The following is a 21999-nucleotide window of genomic DNA, read 5'->3' as shown; positions in this document are numbered from 1 at the left end:
TGATTTTTTTTCCTGAGCCTGAACAAAAGTTGCTACCTGAAGAATCATTATCAGTACTAATAATGGATTAGTCAGAAACATTAGTTTTATATTCAGATGTTACATTAAAATTGCATTTCTAGCAGATACAATGCTCAAGTCTTTAAAGAACATTGAAATTGCACAATGTCACTTGTAATTGGGCAACAACATTATTTTATGATATCATAATTTGGAAAACTAATCATAATGTCTGAGCTAGAGGCTTATCATTAAATTAAAATAGATATAATCTTCCATGTGATTATATTGATGCAATATTAACTGCCACAGAAGGAGGATGCCATTCAAGTGCTTCAATTTTATTAAGTTAAACAGAAGATAAAATAGAAAGCATTACTAATAGAAACAATTGAATAGCCATCTTTACCATATAAATGATGTTTACCTCATTATCCTCATCATCTTCATCAGATTTTTCTGAGGGTGGTGATGAGGAGTCACTTTTTATTTCTTCTTTAATTTTTGCAGCCTTTGTTGCTCTATTCTTCTTAGTTCTTGTTTTCCTCCTCTTTGAATTGCCCTGAATGCAAATTAGTACCTTTATTATGTCAACTGACAAGTGTCTTTGCACCACAGTTGCAGAAAAAGATTTGTTTTTTATGTTAAAGAAAGCATTCATTTTATTTATTGCCACTAATGACCACCACTTTTCTCAGGACTGGAGACCGAGCCTAATACAACAATAGAGAATATATACAAATAAGAGAGAATAAAACAATATTAAACTTGCAATTCATTCCTTGAGTTAGTCTCATATAATATGATTAGCAATACAGAGAAAAACTGAACAAAGCAAAGAAGAGTGGAACTAAGAATAAAACAAGTATCTGCTGACATGCCCATAAGCATATTATGTTATCTCACTACTGAATATCAATCTTTACTTACTGCACCAGTAAGTCTTTGCGCTTCTTTTCTTGCAAGGTCTTTATTCAGTAATTTAATGAGGTAATCTGCACGGGTCTGTAACTGCTTGGCCTGGGGTTTCTTATCTGGATCATCAGGTAAAATCTGAGGAGAGCAATGGCAGTATCAACTACGAGTACACATTATCAAATTAGGAAACTGCTAGTCTGGAGCACTGGGAACAGAAAAAGCTGAATTAAAAAAAAAGGTAAAAAACCCAATCCACTCCAACTATACCTGACCAGCATGCTTCAAGGAATGGAGAATTTCTTAAATGTTTTATTTTTCCCCAAACACACAACTAACGTAGTCTTGGAAATGGTCTCACAAAATTTACAGTAAGCTCAAGAAACTAGCCTCAGATTTCTGTTTCCACTCTCATAGTTTATCTAAAAAATTCAGAGCTCCTGTACCACTGTCATCCACAGATCTCCTAGCTCTGCCTTGTGCTTCTAAATGCATTAACTCATTACCACAGGATATTTCAGAAGCCAAAAATATAAATGAGTGGTTTCATAAAACAAGCAAATTAATGGAAGGCAGGGGCAGGATATCATTAAACAGATTTGTATATAACCCTAGCTCCTCAAATCCCAAAGCTACAGGTTGTTGGCAATGTCATTGAGTTTGCTTCACTCCAGTCTTTCCCTAAATGTTTCTCACTACTTCTAAGCAGCCATTGTACTACTTCTAATCTGATGAGTATAGCTATTCTCATGTTACGAACGAAAAACAGTTTCAAGCAAAGAAACCAGGGATAGGAAAACCAAACCAAAACCCCAAAACAACCTTCCCTCCAAAAGATCAAGAATAAAATTAACACAACTAGAGCATTTAAACTAGGGAAGCAAAAGATGGAAGAAAAAGAATTCAAGTGACAGAGATCCAAATACATAGAAATACAGAAACATAACAGACTCTAAGAAGGTATACTTCAACTGAATACACAAAATCTTGAAATCTAATAATTTACCAGAAGGATACAAAGGAGGTACAACTGACCTAACTTCTGTGCAATTTCAGTTATCATAAAATAAGCTTTCAGTAACTGTTCTTATTAGTATTATTACCTAAACAAAAAAAGTCCTTGATGAAATTTTGTAGATGACATACCTTCTGTGTCAAACTGAGATCAGGATCCATTTTTATCATTTCCCAGCTGCCATAGCCATATTCATAGATACCTATTAACAGATTGGAATCATCTTCCTTACCCCAATCTATATCAAAATGAGCTGCCTTGGTGTGGCATGGGATGACATATCTAGTAGAAATAAATTAGAAACATAAATAAGCGATCTTCTCAAACTTAGCAAGGGAGAGAGGAACATGCCACACATCACTAAGGTCCTGGTATATTTAGGTAAGTAATCCAGATATCTATCAGGTTTTCTTACAATTTCTATAAAATATTTATTGAAATCAGTACTGAAACATGTTTTAAAGCAGATCAAGATTAAGATATAAAGAACAACAGACATCTATCTGTGGCCATGAATTGAGTCAGAACTGGCTAACCATGAAGATAAGCTTAAAATATTACTCAAGTGTAACTGCTAACTGAATAAGCAGATAGTCTAGGGACTATGATACACAAGGTAGCAAGCTAAAAAGTTCAGAGGGCTAAACAACTACCAACAATCACCAGTTACTCCACTTTGACAAATATTGCTTTCTCTCAGGCAGAGGTGACACAAAGCAGCTCCTCAACAAGCCTAATTTCTAGTCTGGAATAATTAAGAGTAACTGAACCCAGTCCCCAATGAATACAGTTCAGAAGCCAAAGCAAATACTGGCCTCTAAGGAGAGGGAAGAAAGAATAAAGAAAGGATGTGGAGCAGATTGCTGCTGCCAGTTCTTAGAGAGAATGGAGCAACACTGGTGTCCCAGTGTGCTTAGAGTCTGGATTACTTAAATATATGCATAAAAGCCTTGAATAACTTTCTACATTATGGTTTCCTTTAGGAAAAGAAAAAAATACCTTTTCCTTTCTTCTGGATCTGAAGGAATGGATTTGTGCAATGGTGCCAACTCTTCTTCATGAGAGATGACTAGCTTTGCATTCACCTGCACTCCTGATATTCGGAATGTTGGGCCTTTAACTTTCCCAAGTCTACCTCCTTAAAATAAAGGACCAAATTATTAAAATATTTAGCCTTTATGTGTATCTTATAGACAAACAAAGAAAAAAGAAAGTTTGATGCTATAGCAGCAGACATTCAATTATAGCAAATGACTTTTTCTTAACCAAACGCTTTAATTAAACTCCAGAATCTCAAGGTCTTCCAGATAATAATAGCAGAGTAATTTTAAATTTCATGGTAAAGCAAAAACATGCTGCATTCTACTGCGACAACTCACTCAGGGAAAGGGGGGAAAAAAATAAACCCAAAAAGTCTTCTTACTATAATCCTTTTTTCTAAATCACCTAGCATGCTAACATTTTGTTAATGTTTCCCCCTAACACAATTGTTTTGTTATAATCAGAGTGCAAGAATTATTCAGACCTCTTGACACTTTTTATTCCTCTCCCCCATCCCCAAACACACTTTACCTGCTCTTTCTTGTCCAAAGGAATTGTCCTTTAAAGCCTTAATGCATCCATTATGTACAAGTTCTCCCAGACGTCTAAGGTCTGTCTCAGATTTATCAACTAGCTCAGCATCTCTAGCTATAGCATCTAACCTGTAAGAAAACAAATATGTTTTTATAGCTCTAAAACTTTAGTATTATGAATGACTCCTTCAGATTTTGAAACTAGAGAAGCGATCATGTAAGTTATCGTTCACCCACACTTGCTATGTTGTGTACAATTTTGATCCATGCAGTTAAAAGCAGCTATAGAAAAGAATACAGAAACTATAAAAAAGGGTGTTTCACATAGAGGACAATACAACAGGAACTATAAAGGACCCTAACTATACAGTTTTGAGTTACATTACTACACATTCTTTTAAATAGAAAAGGAACTATTATATATAATAAGATCATATAGACTATAAATACTATTAAAGAAAATGAAGGTGGGAAATTATTCTCAAAATACAGAGTAATACAGAAAGCTTAAAATAAGAACTGACAATGAGAAAAATGCAAAACTGGCAGTTAGTCTGTTGAAAGCCTATGGCTTTATCCACTCTAACAAGAAAACTGAATGACTGCCACTAATGCAGATTAAACAAGACAGTAGGTAAAGTATAAAGAAAAACAAGCAGTCTTGCAAAATTTCTTTACTGAAAGAGTGAAAAAAAAATTTCTTTACTGAAAGAGTAGTCAGGCCTTGGAACAGGCTGCCCAGGGAAGTGGTGGAGTCACCATCCCTGGAAGTATTTAAAAGACGTGTAGATGAGGCGCTTAGGGACATGGTTTAGTGAGCATGGTGGTGTTGGGTTGACGGTTGGACTCGATGATCTTAGAGGTCTTTTCCAACCTTAATGATTCTATGATTCTATGAAAATTGAAAGATTTGTCGTACTGGCTGTCTACATGAATACCATATATGAAGAAAGGAAAAAAAATTAATTTAAATTCATGTTATAGTCAAGGCAAAAGATTAGGCACACTATTTTCTCTTCAACCTAAGGTTTCTTGGTGTATTGTTCCAATTTTAATGAAAACAAGGTTCCAAGTTGCTATACAAATATAATCAAATAAGTTTACCTTTCAAGTGGGCCACCAAATTTCTTGTAACTCTTGATAAACCTAGTAAAAGAAAATAATTTTGCATTTAAAAACATATGCTTAACTACACTGGTTTTAAAAATGTATTTGTAAAGTCTTAGTACAAGGCTATATGGACAATGCAAAGAAAATAAGAACTAGAGAGACTAGGACAGCTTAGTATATCAAGATAACCCCATTTAAAGCCAGAGTTCTATTTGGTTTAATAACTGATGTAAATAAAACAATAGAAGATACAATTTATTTAAAAAATTACTTTACTAATTAGTTTCACAAGACCAAGGATTCAGCAACGTGATGTGTCTAATCATAAAAATCAAATGTGGGTTTATAGTAAATAGAGAATTCAGACATTATGTTACGCCTCTCATAATAAAGATGAGCTAGCTGCAATTTTAAGGTGATTTTAAGACTTAGGAAAACATAACATGAAAGATAAAGGAATGCAAGCACAAGAATACTCCTGACAAAAGCAGCAAACCATTATACGTTAGATGAAATGAAAAGGAAACAAGGCTCTTTAAGGTTATTTATATATCAAAAATATTTTATAAGCTTTACAGTATTTTAGAGAAACATGAATACTTAAATTACAGAAGCAAAGTAGCATTTCACAAACCAATCAAAGTAAAGCAAAACAATTTCTCCTCCTTCTAACAAAGTAGTATTTTTAGCACCAAATATTGATGGGACCAGCTGTACAGATTCACTTATGTACTGGTTTTTGCTGAGATAAAGTTAATTTTCTTCAGAGCACCATACCTGCTAGCATGTTTTGGATTTGTGATCAAAACAGTGTTGATAACACAGGGATGTTTTAGTTATTGCTGAGCAGTGCTTACCCAGAGTCAAGGCCTTTTCTGCTTCTCACACCACCCCACCAGCAAGTAGGCTGGGGGTGCACAAGAAGCTGTGAGGGGACACAGCCGGGACAGCTGACCCCAACTGACCAACAGGATATTCAATACCATATGACATCACACTCAGCAATAAAAACTGCAGGGAAGAAGGAGGGAGAGGGGACGTTCGGAGTGATGGCATCTGTCTTCCCCAGTAATGGGGAAAAATGGGAAACGCATGACGAAGCCCTGCTTTCCAGGAAATGGGTAAATACCTGCCTGCTAATGGGAAGTAGCAAATGAATTCCTTGTTTTGCTTTGCTTGCACATGCAGCTTTTGCTTTACCTATTAAACTGTCTTTATCTCAACCCACGAGTTTTCTCGCTTTTACCCTTCTGATTCTCTCCCCAATCCCTCTGGGGGAGATTGAGCAAGCAGCTGTGTGGTGCTTAGCTGCCTACCAAGGTTAAACCACAACAACTTATCAAAATGGATTTTGTATTTTTTTTTTTTTTCAGTTTTAAAAAGCACCATATAACATTAATTCAATTACAATGGCAAGAAATTTAAAACAAAACAAAACTCACTGAACCTTTTGTAGGTACTTCCACAAAAATGTGCGCATTGTTTCTTCAACTACAGTTTTTAGGTTAAATGATGGGAAGTAGAATATTTTGTTTGTGGGGTTAAAAAAAAAAGCTCACCCATTTTAGAAACTGGTTTTTGAAATCACTGTCTTCAGGGGATGCAGGAAGAATAATACATATTAAAAGATTGTAAAACAATTGAGAACATTTTTCAAACCCAAAATAGGTTCAAATTCTGGACATAACAGTTCCTTATGTCAGCACCCCATACACAGAGTAAAGCCTTAAATGCCTAGAATAAAAATTTTCAACTAAATTCAGGAAAAATAGACTGCTTTCCATATTTTTAAACTCTAAAATGATAAAGAAATATGTTTTGTCCCTTTAAACATGCATGTCCCCCCACATCTTACCGCCTAATCTCCGCATCACTAAATCCTTTAATATTTTCTCGAGGAATAGTTCGTGGTCGTCCACGTTTTTTTGGTCGTTTTCTTTCTGAGATGGAGTCACTATCAGATCCAGAATATCTTCTGCTCCTACTGTGTTTCCCTTCACTTCCATTAAAGCTGATCTGGAATTTCAGATTAAGTAGTTCAAAGCTATGTGACTAAAACATTTTATTAATGTGTTATCCAGCCTGTCAAAGGGGGGGGGGCATCACACATGAAAACCACCCAACCCAAAAGTAAAAGCCAAAACAACAGCAACGAAAAAACAAACAAACAACACAACAACATAAAAATCAAAGTTAGTTGGTCAAAACCCAGAGATACCTGTTTTGCACAGTTTCTCATCCTTGGGAGCATATATATTTCTTCAAGCTCTTTTTGTCTTTCCTCCTCTTCTATTCGTCGTCGCTGGACTTCTGGAATGATTTCTTCCCAGTTTCTTAAATTTTGTTCTGGTTCGAACTCAATGTCATCTTCATCCATATTGGAAAAGTTAGCCACCTTATGTATTGGAACATAAGTATTTTCACCAAATCGATACATGATTTTATTTAAACAAAGAGTCAGTAATTAATATTTTAGGAAAACTTAGTTCAGAATGGCATATTTTATTTATTTATATATACACAAAATGTACACATATAAAATGCTTCATGAAGCACTGTCTCTAATGAAAGTATTTTCATATATGAAACACACACACTTCATGCAACATGGCTGAATATAAAGATGAGAATCTTTTTCTTCTTTTACAAGTTGAGTAATATAGAAACACTATGAAATGCCTCCCTAATAGCTGTGAATGTTGTTTAATTTCCTTCAAAGCAGAAAGCAAGTCTAACTGAATGCCCGAGTTAATATGAAACTATAATAATGTAGAACTAAACAAACATTAATAAACTGTAGAAATCACAATATGTTGCAAATGAATGATTAGCAGGAAAGTGATTTAGTACTCTACTGATCTAAAAGAGTCCTGCCCTGCTTTAAACAAAAAACAAGCAAAAAACACACCACACACACCAAACCTAAACAACAACAACAAAAAGATCCACAAAAAAACCCCAACCAAAACCACCACACACAATTTGGACCCACTTAATATTTTAAGTGTTATCCAGTTAAGCATATCTGGCATTCACGTTTACATGGGGGCTGAATGGAATTTCTAAAAGTCATCAACTAAGAAATCCAAACTTCATTCTCTGTTTTCAGAAGTACCACAGGTGCTTAACAGCATAAAGCATTAAATGAAAAACAGTCCTCCCCAGTATTCTAATAATTAAATCAAAGACTAATGTATTTGTAAATACATTATGTATTTTTAAAATGTTTGCACTGGCAGTAATTACCCTGTATAGGTGAAAAGACATTCTATGCCAAAGAGGTGACTTATTGTTGCACCTATTTCATAAGAATGAAGAAAAGATGAATAGGTGCACAAAAGAAGAAGAAGAAAAAGTAGCATTTACAAAGGAAAGTATAATTAAGGGAAGAGGGAGGGAACAGAGCAATACCTTGAACTGTGAAAGCAACTCATCTCCTACAGTTAGTGGGCCTGGCTCATTTTCTCGAGTTTCAGCCCTCTTCAAGATTTCATCTATATCCATTTCCTGAAACAGAAGTTTCTCTTTACAACAAAATAATTCATACGTATTTTTAGTTTCTCTGTCCATCAAGTGTAGATGCACTGTTCCATTTACCTGAGGCTCCTCTTCTTCCCCTTCAGGTTCTTTAAAAAGTTCCTCAGCACCGAACTTCAAAATTGCTGATAACTCTTCCTTATTAAAAGGTGTTGAGCTGAAATACAGAAAGTTTCAGATAAACACTTTATCTTAGTGAATTTTTTCAAATTACTATAACCATGAGTCAATCGAACTTCTTTTTGACTTAAATAAAAGCTATATTTAATATGTAAAAAAAAATAATGTACAAAGACAATATACTTTGCAGTCTTTACTTACATAACTTCTTACCACATATTTTTTGCCTTTTATTAACCAAGTGAAATGATTTGCATTTTTACTCAAATAGTCAGGTATACTTAAGCATAAGTTAATATGAAAGAATAAACAAATATACCTGGAAGGAGTAGAGCCTGTATGTAGTACAGTTTTCCCTGTAGTGTCCATTCTCTGAATTACTAAGTGATCCAACACCATCTTTTTCTTAGCTCTTTCAAGAATATCTTCTTCTACTGATCCTTTTGTGACTAGCCGATAAATATTAACCTATGCATATTATAAAAAAGGCTTTATTTACATGCTCATAAATTACACATGAAAACAATATTCAGATAAAGTTAATAAAAAACCCTTGAGCAACAACAGGGAGAAATGTTAGTCGTGATTACAAATCTTCTAAATCTTATTGAACTAGTATTTCATATATGAAACCAGTCAATCATGTTACCATAGTCTCTACATAAACTATTTAAAAAACTAAAAGAAAGAAATTCTTAGACCTCTCCTCTTTAAACTTCCGTGGTTAGGCACAAGCATGGCCACAAGGAAAAGTGTCATATCTGATTACTACTTGAAGTCTTCTGCAAGAAAGAAACCCAAGGAGAACTATGAAGTATTTAAGTAAAATGGATGCGCCTGAAGTATAGCAGTTACTTTCTAGAATGACATGATGCCAATGAACATGGGACAAGTCCACAATTCTTCTCCCTACCCATCCATATACTATGGCCGCCGTGCAATCTCTCCATACAGGGAGATTTTTTTTTTTTAAAGGCAAATTAGCATTATTAACATTTTTAGACATTCTTGCAAGTATTACTTATTCTCAAAATACATGAGGACTGTGATGGCCCAGACAGACAGCTTATGGCTACCATATGAAACCCTTCTTCAGGTTTGGAACTTAAAAGACAAGTGTGTGTACCTGTTTCTTCTGTCCAATCCTATGAGCTCTAGCCTGCGCTTGCAGATCATTCTGTGGATTCCAGTCAGAATCAAATATAACTACAGTGTCAGCAGATGCCAAGTTTATACCTAATCCTCCAGCTCTGGTAGACAGCAAAAAGCAGAAGTCCTGAAATAATAAAATAAGAAATAGCTTTATACATATTAGCTATACTACTCTTCAAGGAACCAATATGACACTTCTTTATATGCTCTGTGGAGCAGACTATGAACTCATACACTCTTTAAGGATATCATAAACATATGTTACACTTGTAATGCAATAAGGTGCTTGTTGTGGCTAGAGCCAGAAGATCTCTATTAGAATAAAACAGAATAGACTAGACTATTTCAGTAGGAAGGGACCTACAACGAACATCTAGTCCAACTGCTTGACCAATTCAGGGCTGACCAAATTAAAGCATGTTATTAAGGGCATTGTCCAAAGGCCTCTTAAACACTGACAGGCATGGGGCAGGCATCGACCACCTCTCTACGAAGCCTGTTCCAGTGTTTGACCACCCTCTCGGTAAAGAAATGCTTCCTAATGTCAAGCCTGAACCTCCCCTGATGCAGCTTTGAACCATTCCCACGCATCCTGTAACTGGATCCCAGGGAGAAGAGATCGGCACCTCCCTCTCCACTTCCCCTCCTCAGGAAGCTGGAGAGAGCAATGGGGTCGCCCCTCAGCCTCCTTTTCTCCAAGCTAGACAAGCCCAGAGTCCTTAGCCGCTCCTCATAGGATGTGCTTTTCAGCCCTTCCACCAGCTTTGTTGCCCTCCTCTGGACGCATTCAAGGACCTTCACATCCCTTTTAAATTGTCGGGGCCAGAACTGCACACAGTACTCAAGGTGAAGCCGCACCAATGCTGAATACAGCGGGATCATCACCTCTTTCGACCGGCTGGTTATGCTGTGTTTGATGCACCCCAGGATGCGGTTTGCCCTCTTGGCTGCCCGGGCACACTGCTGACTCCTGTTGAGCCTGCTGTCGACCAGCACCCCCAGGTCCCTTCCTGCAGGGCTCCTCTCCAGCCACTCCTCTCCCAGTCTATACTTGTGCCCAGCATTACTCCATCCTAGGTGCAGAATCCGGCATTTGGACTTGTTAAATTTGATCCCATTAATCATAGCCCAATGCTCCAATCTATCTAGATCCCTCTGCAAGGCCTCTTGTCCCTCAAGAGAGTCAACAGCACCTCCCAGTTTGGTATCGTCAGCAAACTTGCTAATGGTGCATTCAACTCCCGCATCCAGATCATTGACAAATGTATTGAACAGAACTGGCCCTAGAATTGAGCCCTGTGGAACACCACTGGTGACTGGCCGCCAGCCAGATGTAGCCCCATTCACTACAACCCTTTGAGCTCTGCCCTTCAGCCAGTTCTTCACCCAGCGCACCGTGTACCTGCTCATCCCACAGTTGGACAACTTGTCCAGAAGGATGCTGTGAGGGACAGTATCAAAAGCCTTACTAAAATCCAGAAAAACTCCATCCACCACCTTCCCTTCATCCACTAGGCGGGTGACCTTAATCATAGAAGGAGATCAAATTAGTTAAACAGGACTTTCCCTTTGTGAACCCATGTTGACTGTGCCTGAGGACTGTGAACATTCAGCTGATACAGCTGGTCCCTTACAATTTCAGTGTCCACAAATGGAAAAAATCACTGTTCCCACACTCGTGGTCCTCCGACTCAGGGGACCAGGCAGCCCAGGGTCTATCAGTATTATTAAAGACTGAGGCAAAAAAAGCATTCAATGCCTCTGCTTTTTCTTCATCCCTACTTGTCAGGTGACCCTCTTCAACAAGTATCAGTCCAATGTTTTCTTTAGACCTCCTCTTGCTATTAACGTACTTAAAAAAGCCCTTCTTGTTATCTGAAACAACACTGGCCAGTTTCAACTCTAATTGAGCTTTGGCCTTTTGTGTCTTCTCCCTGCATATACGAACCACGGCTCTGTAATCTTCCTGCGAAGCCTGACCTCGCTTCCAGAGATCATACAATTTCTTTTTCCTCTTGAGTTCCACAAGGAGTTCCCTGTTCAGCCAAGCTGGCCTTCTGCCCCACTTGCTTTACTCACGACACAGTGGAATTGCCTGCTCCTGTGCTTCTAAAAGGTGGTTCTTAAAGACTGACCAGCACTCGTGGACTCCTAAGCCCTCAAAAGCAGATTCCCAGGGGACTCTGCCAAGTAGCTCCCCGAGTAGCTTAAAGTTTGCTCTCCTGAAGTCCAGGGTAGCAACTCTGCTGTCCTTTTTTCTCATTACACCAAAAATTTTAAACTCAACCATTTCATGATCACTGTGGCCAAGACACTCACCTACCATCACATCCCCCACGAGTCCTTCTCTATTCACAAACAGCGAGTCTAGGAGGGCATCTTTCCTAGTTGGCTCACTGAGTACTTGTGACAAGAAGTTATCATCTCCTACAAACTTCAAGAATTTCCAAGACCTGCTCATCACAGCAGTATGATATTCCCAGTTGATGTCTGGGAAGTTGAAATCTCCCATAAGGACAAGGGCTACCGATCCAGAGATTTCTCCTAATTGCCTATAGAATAACTCATCAGCACTTACATCCTGGCTGGGCCATCGGTAGTAGGCACCCACTACAACATCTCCTTTGTTTTCCATCCCCCTAATCCTCACCCAGAGGCTCTCAACCACATCATCACTAACTGTAAGGGCTGTACAGTCAAACCTCTCCCTTATGTATAGTGCGACACCTCCACCTCGCCTGCCCTGCCTATCCCTCCTGAACAGCCTGTAGCCCTCCATCCCAGCACTCCAGTTGTGGGACTCATTCCACCAAGTCTCACTAATACCAACGATATGGTAGCTCTGGGAGCTGACCAACACTTCCAGTTCATCCTGTTTGTTTCTCATACTGCGTGTGTTGGTGTACAAGCATTTGAGATATGCTCCTGAGCCCTCCGTGCTCTCTGGAGCAGTGTAAATGTTCCCACTAGCATTGCCACCCTCAGGCAATGTGATGCCATGCCAACCCTTGGCTTACCTACTGCAATCCTGTTGGTATCCCCTTCCCCCATCGATTCTAGTTTAAAGATCTCTCGATCAGTATGTTGTGGGTTAACCCCCGTAGGCAGCTAAGCACCACGCAGCCACTCGATCACTTCTCCCCCACATCCCCAGTGGAACAGGGGAAGAGGAAAGGAAGACTAAAAGCAAGGAAACTTGGGGGTCGAGATAAAAATTGTTTAATAAGCAAAGGAGAAGTGGAAGAAGAGAGAAAGAAAACAAAACAAAACAAAACAAGTGATGCAAAGGCAATCACTCACCACCTCCCATGGGTAGGACGAGTGCCCAGCCAGTTCCCAAGCAAAAGATGGCTAACCTCCCTAAACCTCCTCCTCTCCCTTTTTATTGCTGAGCATGACATTATATGGCATGGAATATCTCTTTGGTTAGCTCGGGTCATCTGCCTGGTTGTGTCCCCTCCCAACCTCTTGTGCACCCCCCAATCTATTCACTGGGGGGGCAGAGTAAGAAACAGAGAAGGCAAACTATGCAAACACTGTTCAGCAACAGCTAACACACTGGTGTGTTATTAGCATTGTTTTTGTCACAAATCTAAAACACAGCACCATACAAGCTGCTATGAAGACAATTAACTCCAGTCCAGCCAGACCCAGTATAAGTATAAAGCAAACTGATATCAATTTCTCTTGTGAACAGTTATTGACTTCTCTGTGGTTTAAAGGAAGCAGCATCCTAGAAGATGAGCAAAAGCCACTTGGGGAGAAAAAAAACAAGCAAAACACTGGCCAAAAGTACAAAACCCCTTGTTGTTTAAGTCTCATGTGTGCCCAAGTCCCTCTGGTTTTTTTTGTTAAGATAACTGAAGTGTTCTGCCAGGGTCAATGCTCTTCAACATATTCATAAACAATATTAAAATGAGATGAGCAATGAGGTGACAAAGTTTGCAGATGATACGGAGTTATTCAGGGACAACTAAAAAGGACTATAGAAGGATCTTATGAGACAGGCAATAAAAAAGCATATGAAATTAAAGATAAAGTGAAATAGGAAATAAATTTGGGTTTTAAATACAGCGAAAGGTAATAGCAAGCCATTACTACTCAGGAATGAGTCCTTGGAGTTGTCATAGATATTTCCATGAATACCTTAGCTCAGTAATAGCAAAAAAAAAAAAAAAGGTATGAAGTTTTATTGATTATTAGGAAAGAAATAGAGAATAAAACAGGAAACAATTTTCTTGCTGCACAACTCCATAGTTTGCCTCCATTCTTCAATACTGTGTGAAGTTTGGATCCCCCTTCATCTTAAAAACTGTACAGTACAACTACAAGGATTCCAGAAAAAGGCAATGATGTCTATACTAGACATTTAAAACAGAACTAACTTCTGTATTTAAAAAATATCTGAAGTTTATGTTATGAAATTAAGTCCTTCCTCCTCAACCATAGCAGAAACATAAGCTCAGCAGCAACTGACAAATGCTATGCTTCTGTTGCTGAAAAATCCTATCAGTGTAGGACAAAAGACCTAACATTATCAAAGGTATGGAATGGCTTCCATAGTAGGAAACCTAAATAAACTAGGAATCTTAAGTGGTACACAAACAATGGCTAGAAATCAGTTCTTCAGTTTCTTCCAGGGCAAGGAAATGAGGCAAAAAATGAAGATAACAGAAGCCAGATTTAAAGCTATTAAAGATAGTTTTTCTTCATGCAAGGATATACACAACTCAATTCTGCCCATTGCCTAAGTAGGTTTTTGATGTCAAAAGCTTGTGTAAAAGTTCAGTGCTCCTGTAAAAATTGAAGGATTAAGTCCTACACAAAAAAATAAATTAAATTCTTCAGTTTTTATACAGTACTTAAAATTACTTTGATAAAGAGCACTGACAAAAATCTAAAAATATAACTATGTAGTTATATTAGTTAAACACCATTTTCATAAATTCTGTGTTTCCTATTTAACCTCCTCCTAGTTTTTTGGGAGTTTTTTGTGTTTGTTTGTTTTTGGGGATTTTTTTTTTTGGTTGTGTGTCGTGGTTTAACCTGGCAGGCAGCCAAATACCATGCAGCCACTCACTCACTCCCCCCACCCCTAGCGGGACGGGGAGAGAATCGGAAGGGTAAGAGTGAGGAAAACTCGTGGGTTGAGATAAAGACAGTTTAATAGAACAGGGAAAAATAAGGGAAAATAATAATGATAATGATAAAATATACAAAATGAGTGATGCACAATGCAATTGCTCACCACCCGCGCTGACCGATAACCAAGTAGCGATTGGTACTTCCTGAATCACGCCTACCCTTCATATACTGAGCATGACGTCACATGGTATGGAATACCCCATTAGCCAGCTGGGCTGGCTGTCCTGATTATGTTCCCTCCCATCTTGTGTACCTAGCTCAGTCAGTAGGCACGGGAGCTGTCCTTGGACTAGGAGGGCACTTAGCAACAACTGAAAACATCAGTGTGTTATCAACATTCTCCTCATACTAAATCCAAAACACAGCACTAGGAAGAAATTTAACCCTATCCCAGCCAAAACCAGGACATTGTGGATTTGTGGCGGTTTTTTTGTTTGTTAATAGTTGTAAACCTTATAGTCTAGGCAATAACAACAGAATTTCAACATAATACATCCCTCACTTTATTCTATCTTCAATTTTTGTGTAATATTTGTTATATTTCTTAGGGGAAAAAAAAAAAAGCTGAGTAGATTAAAAAAACAACCACCCGCTAATACCGTACCTCTGATCCTTCTGCATTAAAATGATCCAGGGCTTGTTTCCTCAATTCCCCTTTTATTGATCCATCAAGTCTCTAAAGAGATTGAATAATACAGTCAAAAAGGAACTCCTACTATATTCTAATCGGAGCAACTTGAATTCTCAATTGCAAAACAATTGGGGGGGGAATAAGAGTAACGTAACACTTCATCTTTCTAATTCATCAGTTTCATTTCAAAATACTATTTAGCATATAGTAATTGCCAGTCTTTTCCTGTACAGAAAATTAAACTTTCATAAATCTTTCTACAAAAAGGACACTTTTCTTAAGATAAAGTAGTAAAGATCAAGGCTTCTTGGCTACTACCAGCAAAATTCTTACCTGAAAGGGAAACTGACGATACTTCAAATACTCTGCTAGGATGTCTAGCATCCTCACCATCTGAGAGAAAATCAGTACTCTGTTGCCACGTTCTCGTAGACGAATCAGTAGCTTGTCAAGAAGGATTAATTTCCCACTGCTACGTATTAAATGCTACAAGACAAGAAAACGTGTATTGCAAAATAAGTTCACCTCAACACTAATATAGATTGCAGCTGGTTAGACATTCATTAACTGAACATGAAAGTTTAATAAGTATTTAGTCAGTCCTGATCTTGTAAAAACTTATTATAAAAGCATTAAGTACTCTAACTGAAATCAACAGAAGTACTGACTAGCATGTTTTTCAAATAAATGCATTTCTCAGCTCTGGCTCGTAAAACAGCATCTTAACATTTCATTAAAATATTAAGTAAATATACTGTGTTATGAGTTGGAGCAGTTATAGTGTAAACTCAAGTTCTTGTCTACCAAATAAACAATAACAACGAGACTACCTGACTACCTCAGTACTACTTGCTTCTCACTTTCTGTCTTTTGAACCAAAATAAGCATTGCTACTTGATCCTCTAAGTATTTTTAAACAATGCCTAATCAGTCAAGTTTCTCAGGCAAGATAAAAGTGAGAGGAATCTTGTTTGTAGAGGTCAACAGGCTTTAGCTAGGTTACAGTGTTAAGCCTTCTCAGCTCCAGTGGGAACAAGTAGAACAGAAACTCAGGTGCATACCAAATTTAATGTTGAAAACGTTAGGCCTCTTTAGCTGAAGAGGCTCAGGATAGAATTTTGGGGAATAAAAAAATTTGGAGTTAGGTGCTTTTATTCTTTATGCCAGAAATGAGAAGGATGTATCATTCATAATTAGAGCTAACAAAGCTTATTCAGATGAGCCAAGGAAATAATTGTTACAAGTATGCAATTATTAGCAATAATGGCTGAACAGTTCTGATGAGTTTAATTATAAATTTAAGTAGTTAGAGTGTGCCAAGTTGCAAATGAAACATCCTTTAGCTTTGATAAGCACTTCATAATATAAAATAGCTTGTGCAGTGACAGCTTGTGATTTCAATCTAGTAGTTTTGGGAAAGTATTTAAATTACGAACTTCAAAGCTTACAGAAAAAAAACCCTGATCTTTAGAAACATTTATGTTATAAACTGCATCAATTATAACAGTCCTTTTATTTGTTGCTGTGGTTCTCAACAGTTTTTGTACAAAGATTAGTTAACCTTTACAAAAAAACCAAACTATAAACCCACAACACAATCACAGACTATCTTTGGTAGTGATGCTATAATTGCTTTCATTTATAACAACAACAAAACCAGACTAAGCTTTGGATGTTTATTACTTTTATTTCCTTTCACTTTGGTTGTTTGAAGGCATGCAGAGAACAGTGTTTGATTACAAAAAAGCTTAAAGAGATTCTGCAGATTACTTTCTGCTATCACATGGATTGTTGGTATACCACTGCCAGTCACATGCATTTGCATTTATCTTCAATTTACCTGTATATTTAACTGTTTTATTTTAATCTGGGTTTAAAATAGGTCTTAAGTTTATTTAGTCTGAAAATACATAGACTATTTCAAACTATTTCCTTTTTATTTTGATCATAAATCAAGCCAGGGATATTTTATTTAGTATTGATCTCTCTATTATTCAGTTCTAGTTAAGAAACAAACAAAAAAATCAATTCACTTACCTGTAAAACCCAGGATGCACATTTAATAGAGAACTTGTTCTTTCTTAATATACTTTAATAAGAACTAATAAATTGCCAGAACACTATAAAATTACTGCGTGCATATTAGAGATGTAAAAACACTTTTTAAAAAAAAAAAAAAAAGGTATTACCTGTAAGGCCTCCTGTTTATTATAGAATTCATTATCATCCGGTGGTTTAATGAGGTAGCAATGGTTACAACACTTCTTGAGTTCCATCATGATGTTCAAAAAGCCTGAGGTACTGCCTTTTGAACCTTTACTCAGGGCTTTATAATTCCTGGTTAAAATCCACCTATGATATAGAACGTGCAATGGAAGTAATTTCTAATCATTTGTGGAAATATGAAGGATGTAAGCTCTCAAATATCAGTTCAAATTGCATTATGAGAACTATTACACTTCAGTAATTTTCGTATAGACATATCATTAAAATAGCAGGAATTAAAAAGTGTCATTACTTACTTGTAATATTGCTTCTGCAATGCACTCATTTCCATCCTCAAAATTTGTTCAACCTTAGCAGGTAAAGACTTTTCTACATCTTTTTTAACTCTTCTGAGTAGAAATGGTTCAAGTTCTTTGTGAAGACTTGCATAACCAAACTCCCTCCCTTTGCCATGCTCCTCTTCAAAATCTTCCCAGGAAGAAAACCTTCAACATAAGAAAGAATACAGGTAAAATAGTGACATACCATGAACACAGACACACAAAGACCATAAATATACCACATGCGCACAAAGACATATGGACTTCTTCCCCACTCCCCTCTGTTTTATTTAATAAGTTTCTGAATTTGCATCTCACAAGAAATTCCAAATATTTTGTCTGCAAATAGGAGTATGGAAATTTCCAAACACTTTTGCATAATGAAAATTCAAAACAAACTACTGAATTTTAATTTCTCCAGTGAAAACCCAACATTTTACTTTTCTGCATGGAAACCCAGGTAGAAGGTTGCAGAAATTCCATTATATTTCTCAAGAGCGGCATGAAAAAATAGTTGTATAGCTGGAGGAAGTGCAAGAGAACAGACCACAATTTTTGCAGCTTGTATGGACTAGCTGAAATGTGATTATCCTCTGGTATGTGCTAACAGACTAAGAGAATGGACTTCATTCTAATCAAATGAAGAATAGGTGCCAGACAACAACCTTAGTGGCTTTGCTTGTAAGGTTCTGAAGAAGTCAATGCAACACATAGCTCCAAAACTAATTGGAGCTACAGTCCCTTGTATTTACAAGATATCTGAAAGGAACAGGTGCTCTTATTTATCCCAGATATAAAGAGAGGTCAGTATAGAATAACGTCAATACAGTAAACCTATACTATACAAACCATAAGGGCAAATTGGCTGCCTGACTGAACTACTGGATATCGGGCACTGTGATACAATCTTGTTTTCATTCATGGTACTAACACAGAAAAGATGACATCTTCAGCCCCATTCTATTTCCCTAGAGTAAATCCATGTGATTTTCCTTTTAGATTAAGATGAAGTGTCTTTTCAGGGTTCTGAGCCATATATCAATCCATCTTTTTTGTGGACTGCTAAAACAGAAAAAGTGACAACTGCTACCAAAACAATTTATCAAGAGCAGCATGAAAAATATGTGCATCTATTTTATATAAAATATTTAAACTATTTCACAATGCAATTCTTTATCTCTATTGATTCTCCAATCACCACAATATTCCGCCGTAAGAAACTTGACCACAAAAAAAAAAAAAAAAATCACGTTCCTTACTTTTCTGGCATGATGAAGTGCAGCAAAGACCAAAGCTCTTTGAGGGAGTTTTGCAGAGGGGTTCCAGTAATAAGAAGACGATGATTAGACTTAAAGTCTATTAAAGTCTTGTACAGAAGGGAATCATCATTTTTTAACCGATGAGCTTCATCAACTCCTATAAATACCCAATTCAGACCACCAAGGAATGACTTAAAGAAATTGGGGGGGGGGGGGAGACATTATACAAGTTAATATATTATGCAATTTCTGACATTTTACATGAGGTTATATATACACCATCACTCATTTTAATAATAAATGAACACCTATATGTTTTTAGTATTAATTATGGTTTTTATGTTTGCTGGATTCAACAAAAGGCTATGTAGGCATCCCAAGTTTAAAAGGAAAATATAAACCAAGTTTATACTGGGGGGGGTGAAGGAGGAAGGCAAAAAGCTGATCTATAAATTTTCAATTGACCAAAAAAAAAAAAAAAAAAATCCACTATTGACTCTCTTCTTTCCAGCATGTACAAACAAATGAAATAGAAAGCCAACAAGCAGAACTTTTTTAATTAAAGTTTTCATATGCTGTTAGGATTAACAATAACTCTATGTGCTACCATCATGAAGAGAATAGTAATATATATATACATAATACTGCACACACAAATACAAAGATAAAACATGGGATTTGAGAGTTGTAAATCACAGGTGTTTGGGGCTAGGGGTTGGTTTGTTTTTTCAGTTCCTGGATGATTGTCTACAGGAAAGTAGAGATTTTGAGATGCAAAGAAATTACTACAGTAATGCGAAGCTCAAGCAAACTGAAGAAAAAGTAGTTCTACCCACTTGATGGGGGGGGGGAGGGAGGGGGGGGGAGGGAGGGGGCAGAAAGCCTCACCACACATACATAAAATCTGAAAGTGCTTAAAGAAAACTTCACTGTCATACTTCCAAGAGTAAAGCTGTCATACTCCCCATCCATTTAATGGCCCAGAACCCAAATATGTGCCAACTCTAAAGGAGTTTTACATTCTACAAATGATTTTATCTCCCTGAAGAAGTAAGTGTGATTACCTTATCCTTCAGCAAAATTTCATAAGTTGTTAGAAGTATATTAAATTTTAATCGCTTGGTCTGTGGATGCATCCATTCATGAGTTCTTATCTACAAGAAGAATCAAGTGAACTATAAGCTAGAGAAAAATGGTCTTATTGATCGGGATGACTTCAGGTACTACAGCAATATAGATGTTAAGTGACATACAAGAATCTGATTTTTTTTTTAAAGTTATTAAAAAGTGGTGGTGGGGGGGTGTTTGTTGTTTTTTGTTTGGGTTTTTTTTTATGGATTTTTTTGTGTGTGTGGTTTTTGGTTTTTTTTGTGGGGTTTTTTGGGATGTTTTGTTTGTTTGTTTTTAAACTTTAATGGATAAGGTTACTTACATTCCTCCTTTCAGAAAACAAATTAAGATTATGTCTGTCTGGTTTAAATATTTATTTTATGCATCTAAATAATCACATGACAAAAGACAATTTATTTTCAAATGCAAGGTTGCATTTTTAATCCTTTTTATTATTAAGCAGGAATGAAATCTTTCACATACATTTATATTGGATCAAAATTTATGCTTTTAATTTGCATTTTAAACACATACAATGTTTCAAATAAGTATTTGCTCATTCCTATTCAAAATATTGGAGATTAGCATAAGACAGGAACATGAAGTGAGTCTTGTTTACCACTAATCTTTTTCAATGATACAAAGAAATACTCACCATATTTCTGCTAGTTATATCTCCTAAGTAAACCACAGCATTCATCTGAGGAGCCCAAGTTTGAATCTCTCTTTGCCAAGATGTCAAGGTAGAAAGTGGCACGACTAGCAAGAAAGGCCCATACAGTTGATGTTCATGAAACAGGTAGTTCAGAAAAGAAATTGTTTGTATTGTTTTACCCAGACCCATTTCATCTGCAAGAATACAACTATTCCCTCTAAAAAACAAACAAACAAACAAACAAATTTATAAATGCTTTCAAATTAAAAACAGCAAGACTAATTTAAGACTATACTTACTTGCACCACGAGTGAGCAAGCCAGTTCAGTCCATTTAACTGATAATCTCTTAACTCTAAACTCTCATGTCCTCCAATATAAGATGGTTGCTTCTTTAGTGCAACAAACCTCGGCCTCTGTTTTAGGATCTGTCAAAAGCAAATTGAGCATCAGTCCTACTACTAAGTGAAGTTACCAAAATGTCTTCTTATAGAAACAAAGTAGCAGTAGGAATCTGTTTGGTCACCAAGTCTAGTCTTTATTCACCACAGACAACTAGGCCATATAACAATATCAACCCATTTGCAAGCTAAAATTAGTTTGACTGCTGATCTAAATTCCACAACAGAAGTGACATGAACTCATTCACAAAGGTTACTTTTAAAACAAATTAAAGTACTAAACAATTCCATCTTTGAATGGCAATAAAATAAGTAGGGAACAAATATCTACAAAAGGCTATTTTTAATAGTGATACTTGCTACATATATAAATATAGCTATCATTATTACTGTTCTGGACAACATTCAAAAAATATTTTATAATATGCATCTTATTTCTGGATGTGTAAAATACATCAACTTTTTTTTTTATTATCGCAACTGTATAAATCCATTGAAATTACACACTCACCTTGCAGTCCTTAAATGGAGTGGTCTTGGATTGATTTCTGCTAAAATACTCATCAATACACGCCTGAAATTTTTTGGCAATGAGAGCACCGTCTTCCCAGCTACATTCTGAGTAAGGCAGACCCTGCCATTTGCAATAGTAATCTGGATAACCAGCTGCTGATTTCTGATTTGAATGAGCTGCAGAAATGCATCAGAGATACCAGATCAATATTTTCCTTCTGTATTTTAAGAAAGCACTCATTTTAGGTGATAAGACAACATGAACTAGTTTCACAGCAAAGACAGTATGACAACTTTTCTCTTCATCAGAGATTTTG

The 21999-nt window shown here is 36.6% G+C and overlaps 1 protein-coding gene across 4 annotated transcripts in view; it reads right to left on the bottom strand.

Annotated features, from left to right (window-relative positions):
- LOC142075115 (chromodomain-helicase-DNA-binding protein 1-like) overlaps nucleotides 1-21999 on the bottom strand; it is a 71252-nt gene that overhangs the window by 9035 nt on the left and 40218 nt on the right. For all 4 annotated transcript variants that reach the window (XM_075136139.1, XM_075136136.1, XM_075136138.1 and 1 more), the window contains 21 exons: nucleotides 21681-21859; nucleotides 21069-21196; nucleotides 20770-20986; nucleotides 20069-20158; nucleotides 19005-19195; nucleotides 17722-17910; nucleotides 17389-17551; nucleotides 15533-15685; nucleotides 15173-15244; nucleotides 9398-9547; nucleotides 8591-8739; nucleotides 8212-8308; nucleotides 8026-8121; nucleotides 6833-7009; nucleotides 6470-6630; nucleotides 4609-4650; nucleotides 3503-3633; nucleotides 2930-3068; nucleotides 2062-2212; nucleotides 931-1053; nucleotides 428-562 (listed from right to left, as the gene is read on the bottom strand). In XM_075136139.1, coding sequence (XP_074992240.1) covers nucleotides 428-562; nucleotides 931-1053; nucleotides 2062-2212; nucleotides 2930-3068; nucleotides 3503-3633; nucleotides 4609-4650; nucleotides 6470-6630; nucleotides 6833-7009; nucleotides 8026-8121; nucleotides 8212-8308; nucleotides 8591-8739; nucleotides 9398-9547; nucleotides 15173-15244; nucleotides 15533-15685; nucleotides 17389-17551; nucleotides 17722-17910; nucleotides 19005-19195; nucleotides 20069-20158; nucleotides 20770-20986; nucleotides 21069-21196; nucleotides 21681-21859 — 2933 coding nt within the window. The remainder of the gene's footprint in view (nucleotides 1-427; nucleotides 563-930; nucleotides 1054-2061; nucleotides 2213-2929; nucleotides 3069-3502; nucleotides 3634-4608; nucleotides 4651-6469; nucleotides 6631-6832; nucleotides 7010-8025; nucleotides 8122-8211; nucleotides 8309-8590; nucleotides 8740-9397; nucleotides 9548-15172; nucleotides 15245-15532; nucleotides 15686-17388; nucleotides 17552-17721; nucleotides 17911-19004; nucleotides 19196-20068; nucleotides 20159-20769; nucleotides 20987-21068; nucleotides 21197-21680; nucleotides 21860-21999) is intronic.

Source organism: Calonectris borealis, chromosome W, assembly GCF_964195595.1.
Source record: "Calonectris borealis chromosome W, bCalBor7.hap1.2, whole genome shotgun sequence".
In the NCBI taxonomy this organism is placed as follows: domain Eukaryota; kingdom Metazoa; phylum Chordata; class Aves; order Procellariiformes; family Procellariidae; genus Calonectris; species Calonectris borealis.
The sequence above is the reverse complement of the archived record's forward strand: the minus strand, read 5'-3'. Positions and strand labels throughout refer to the sequence as shown.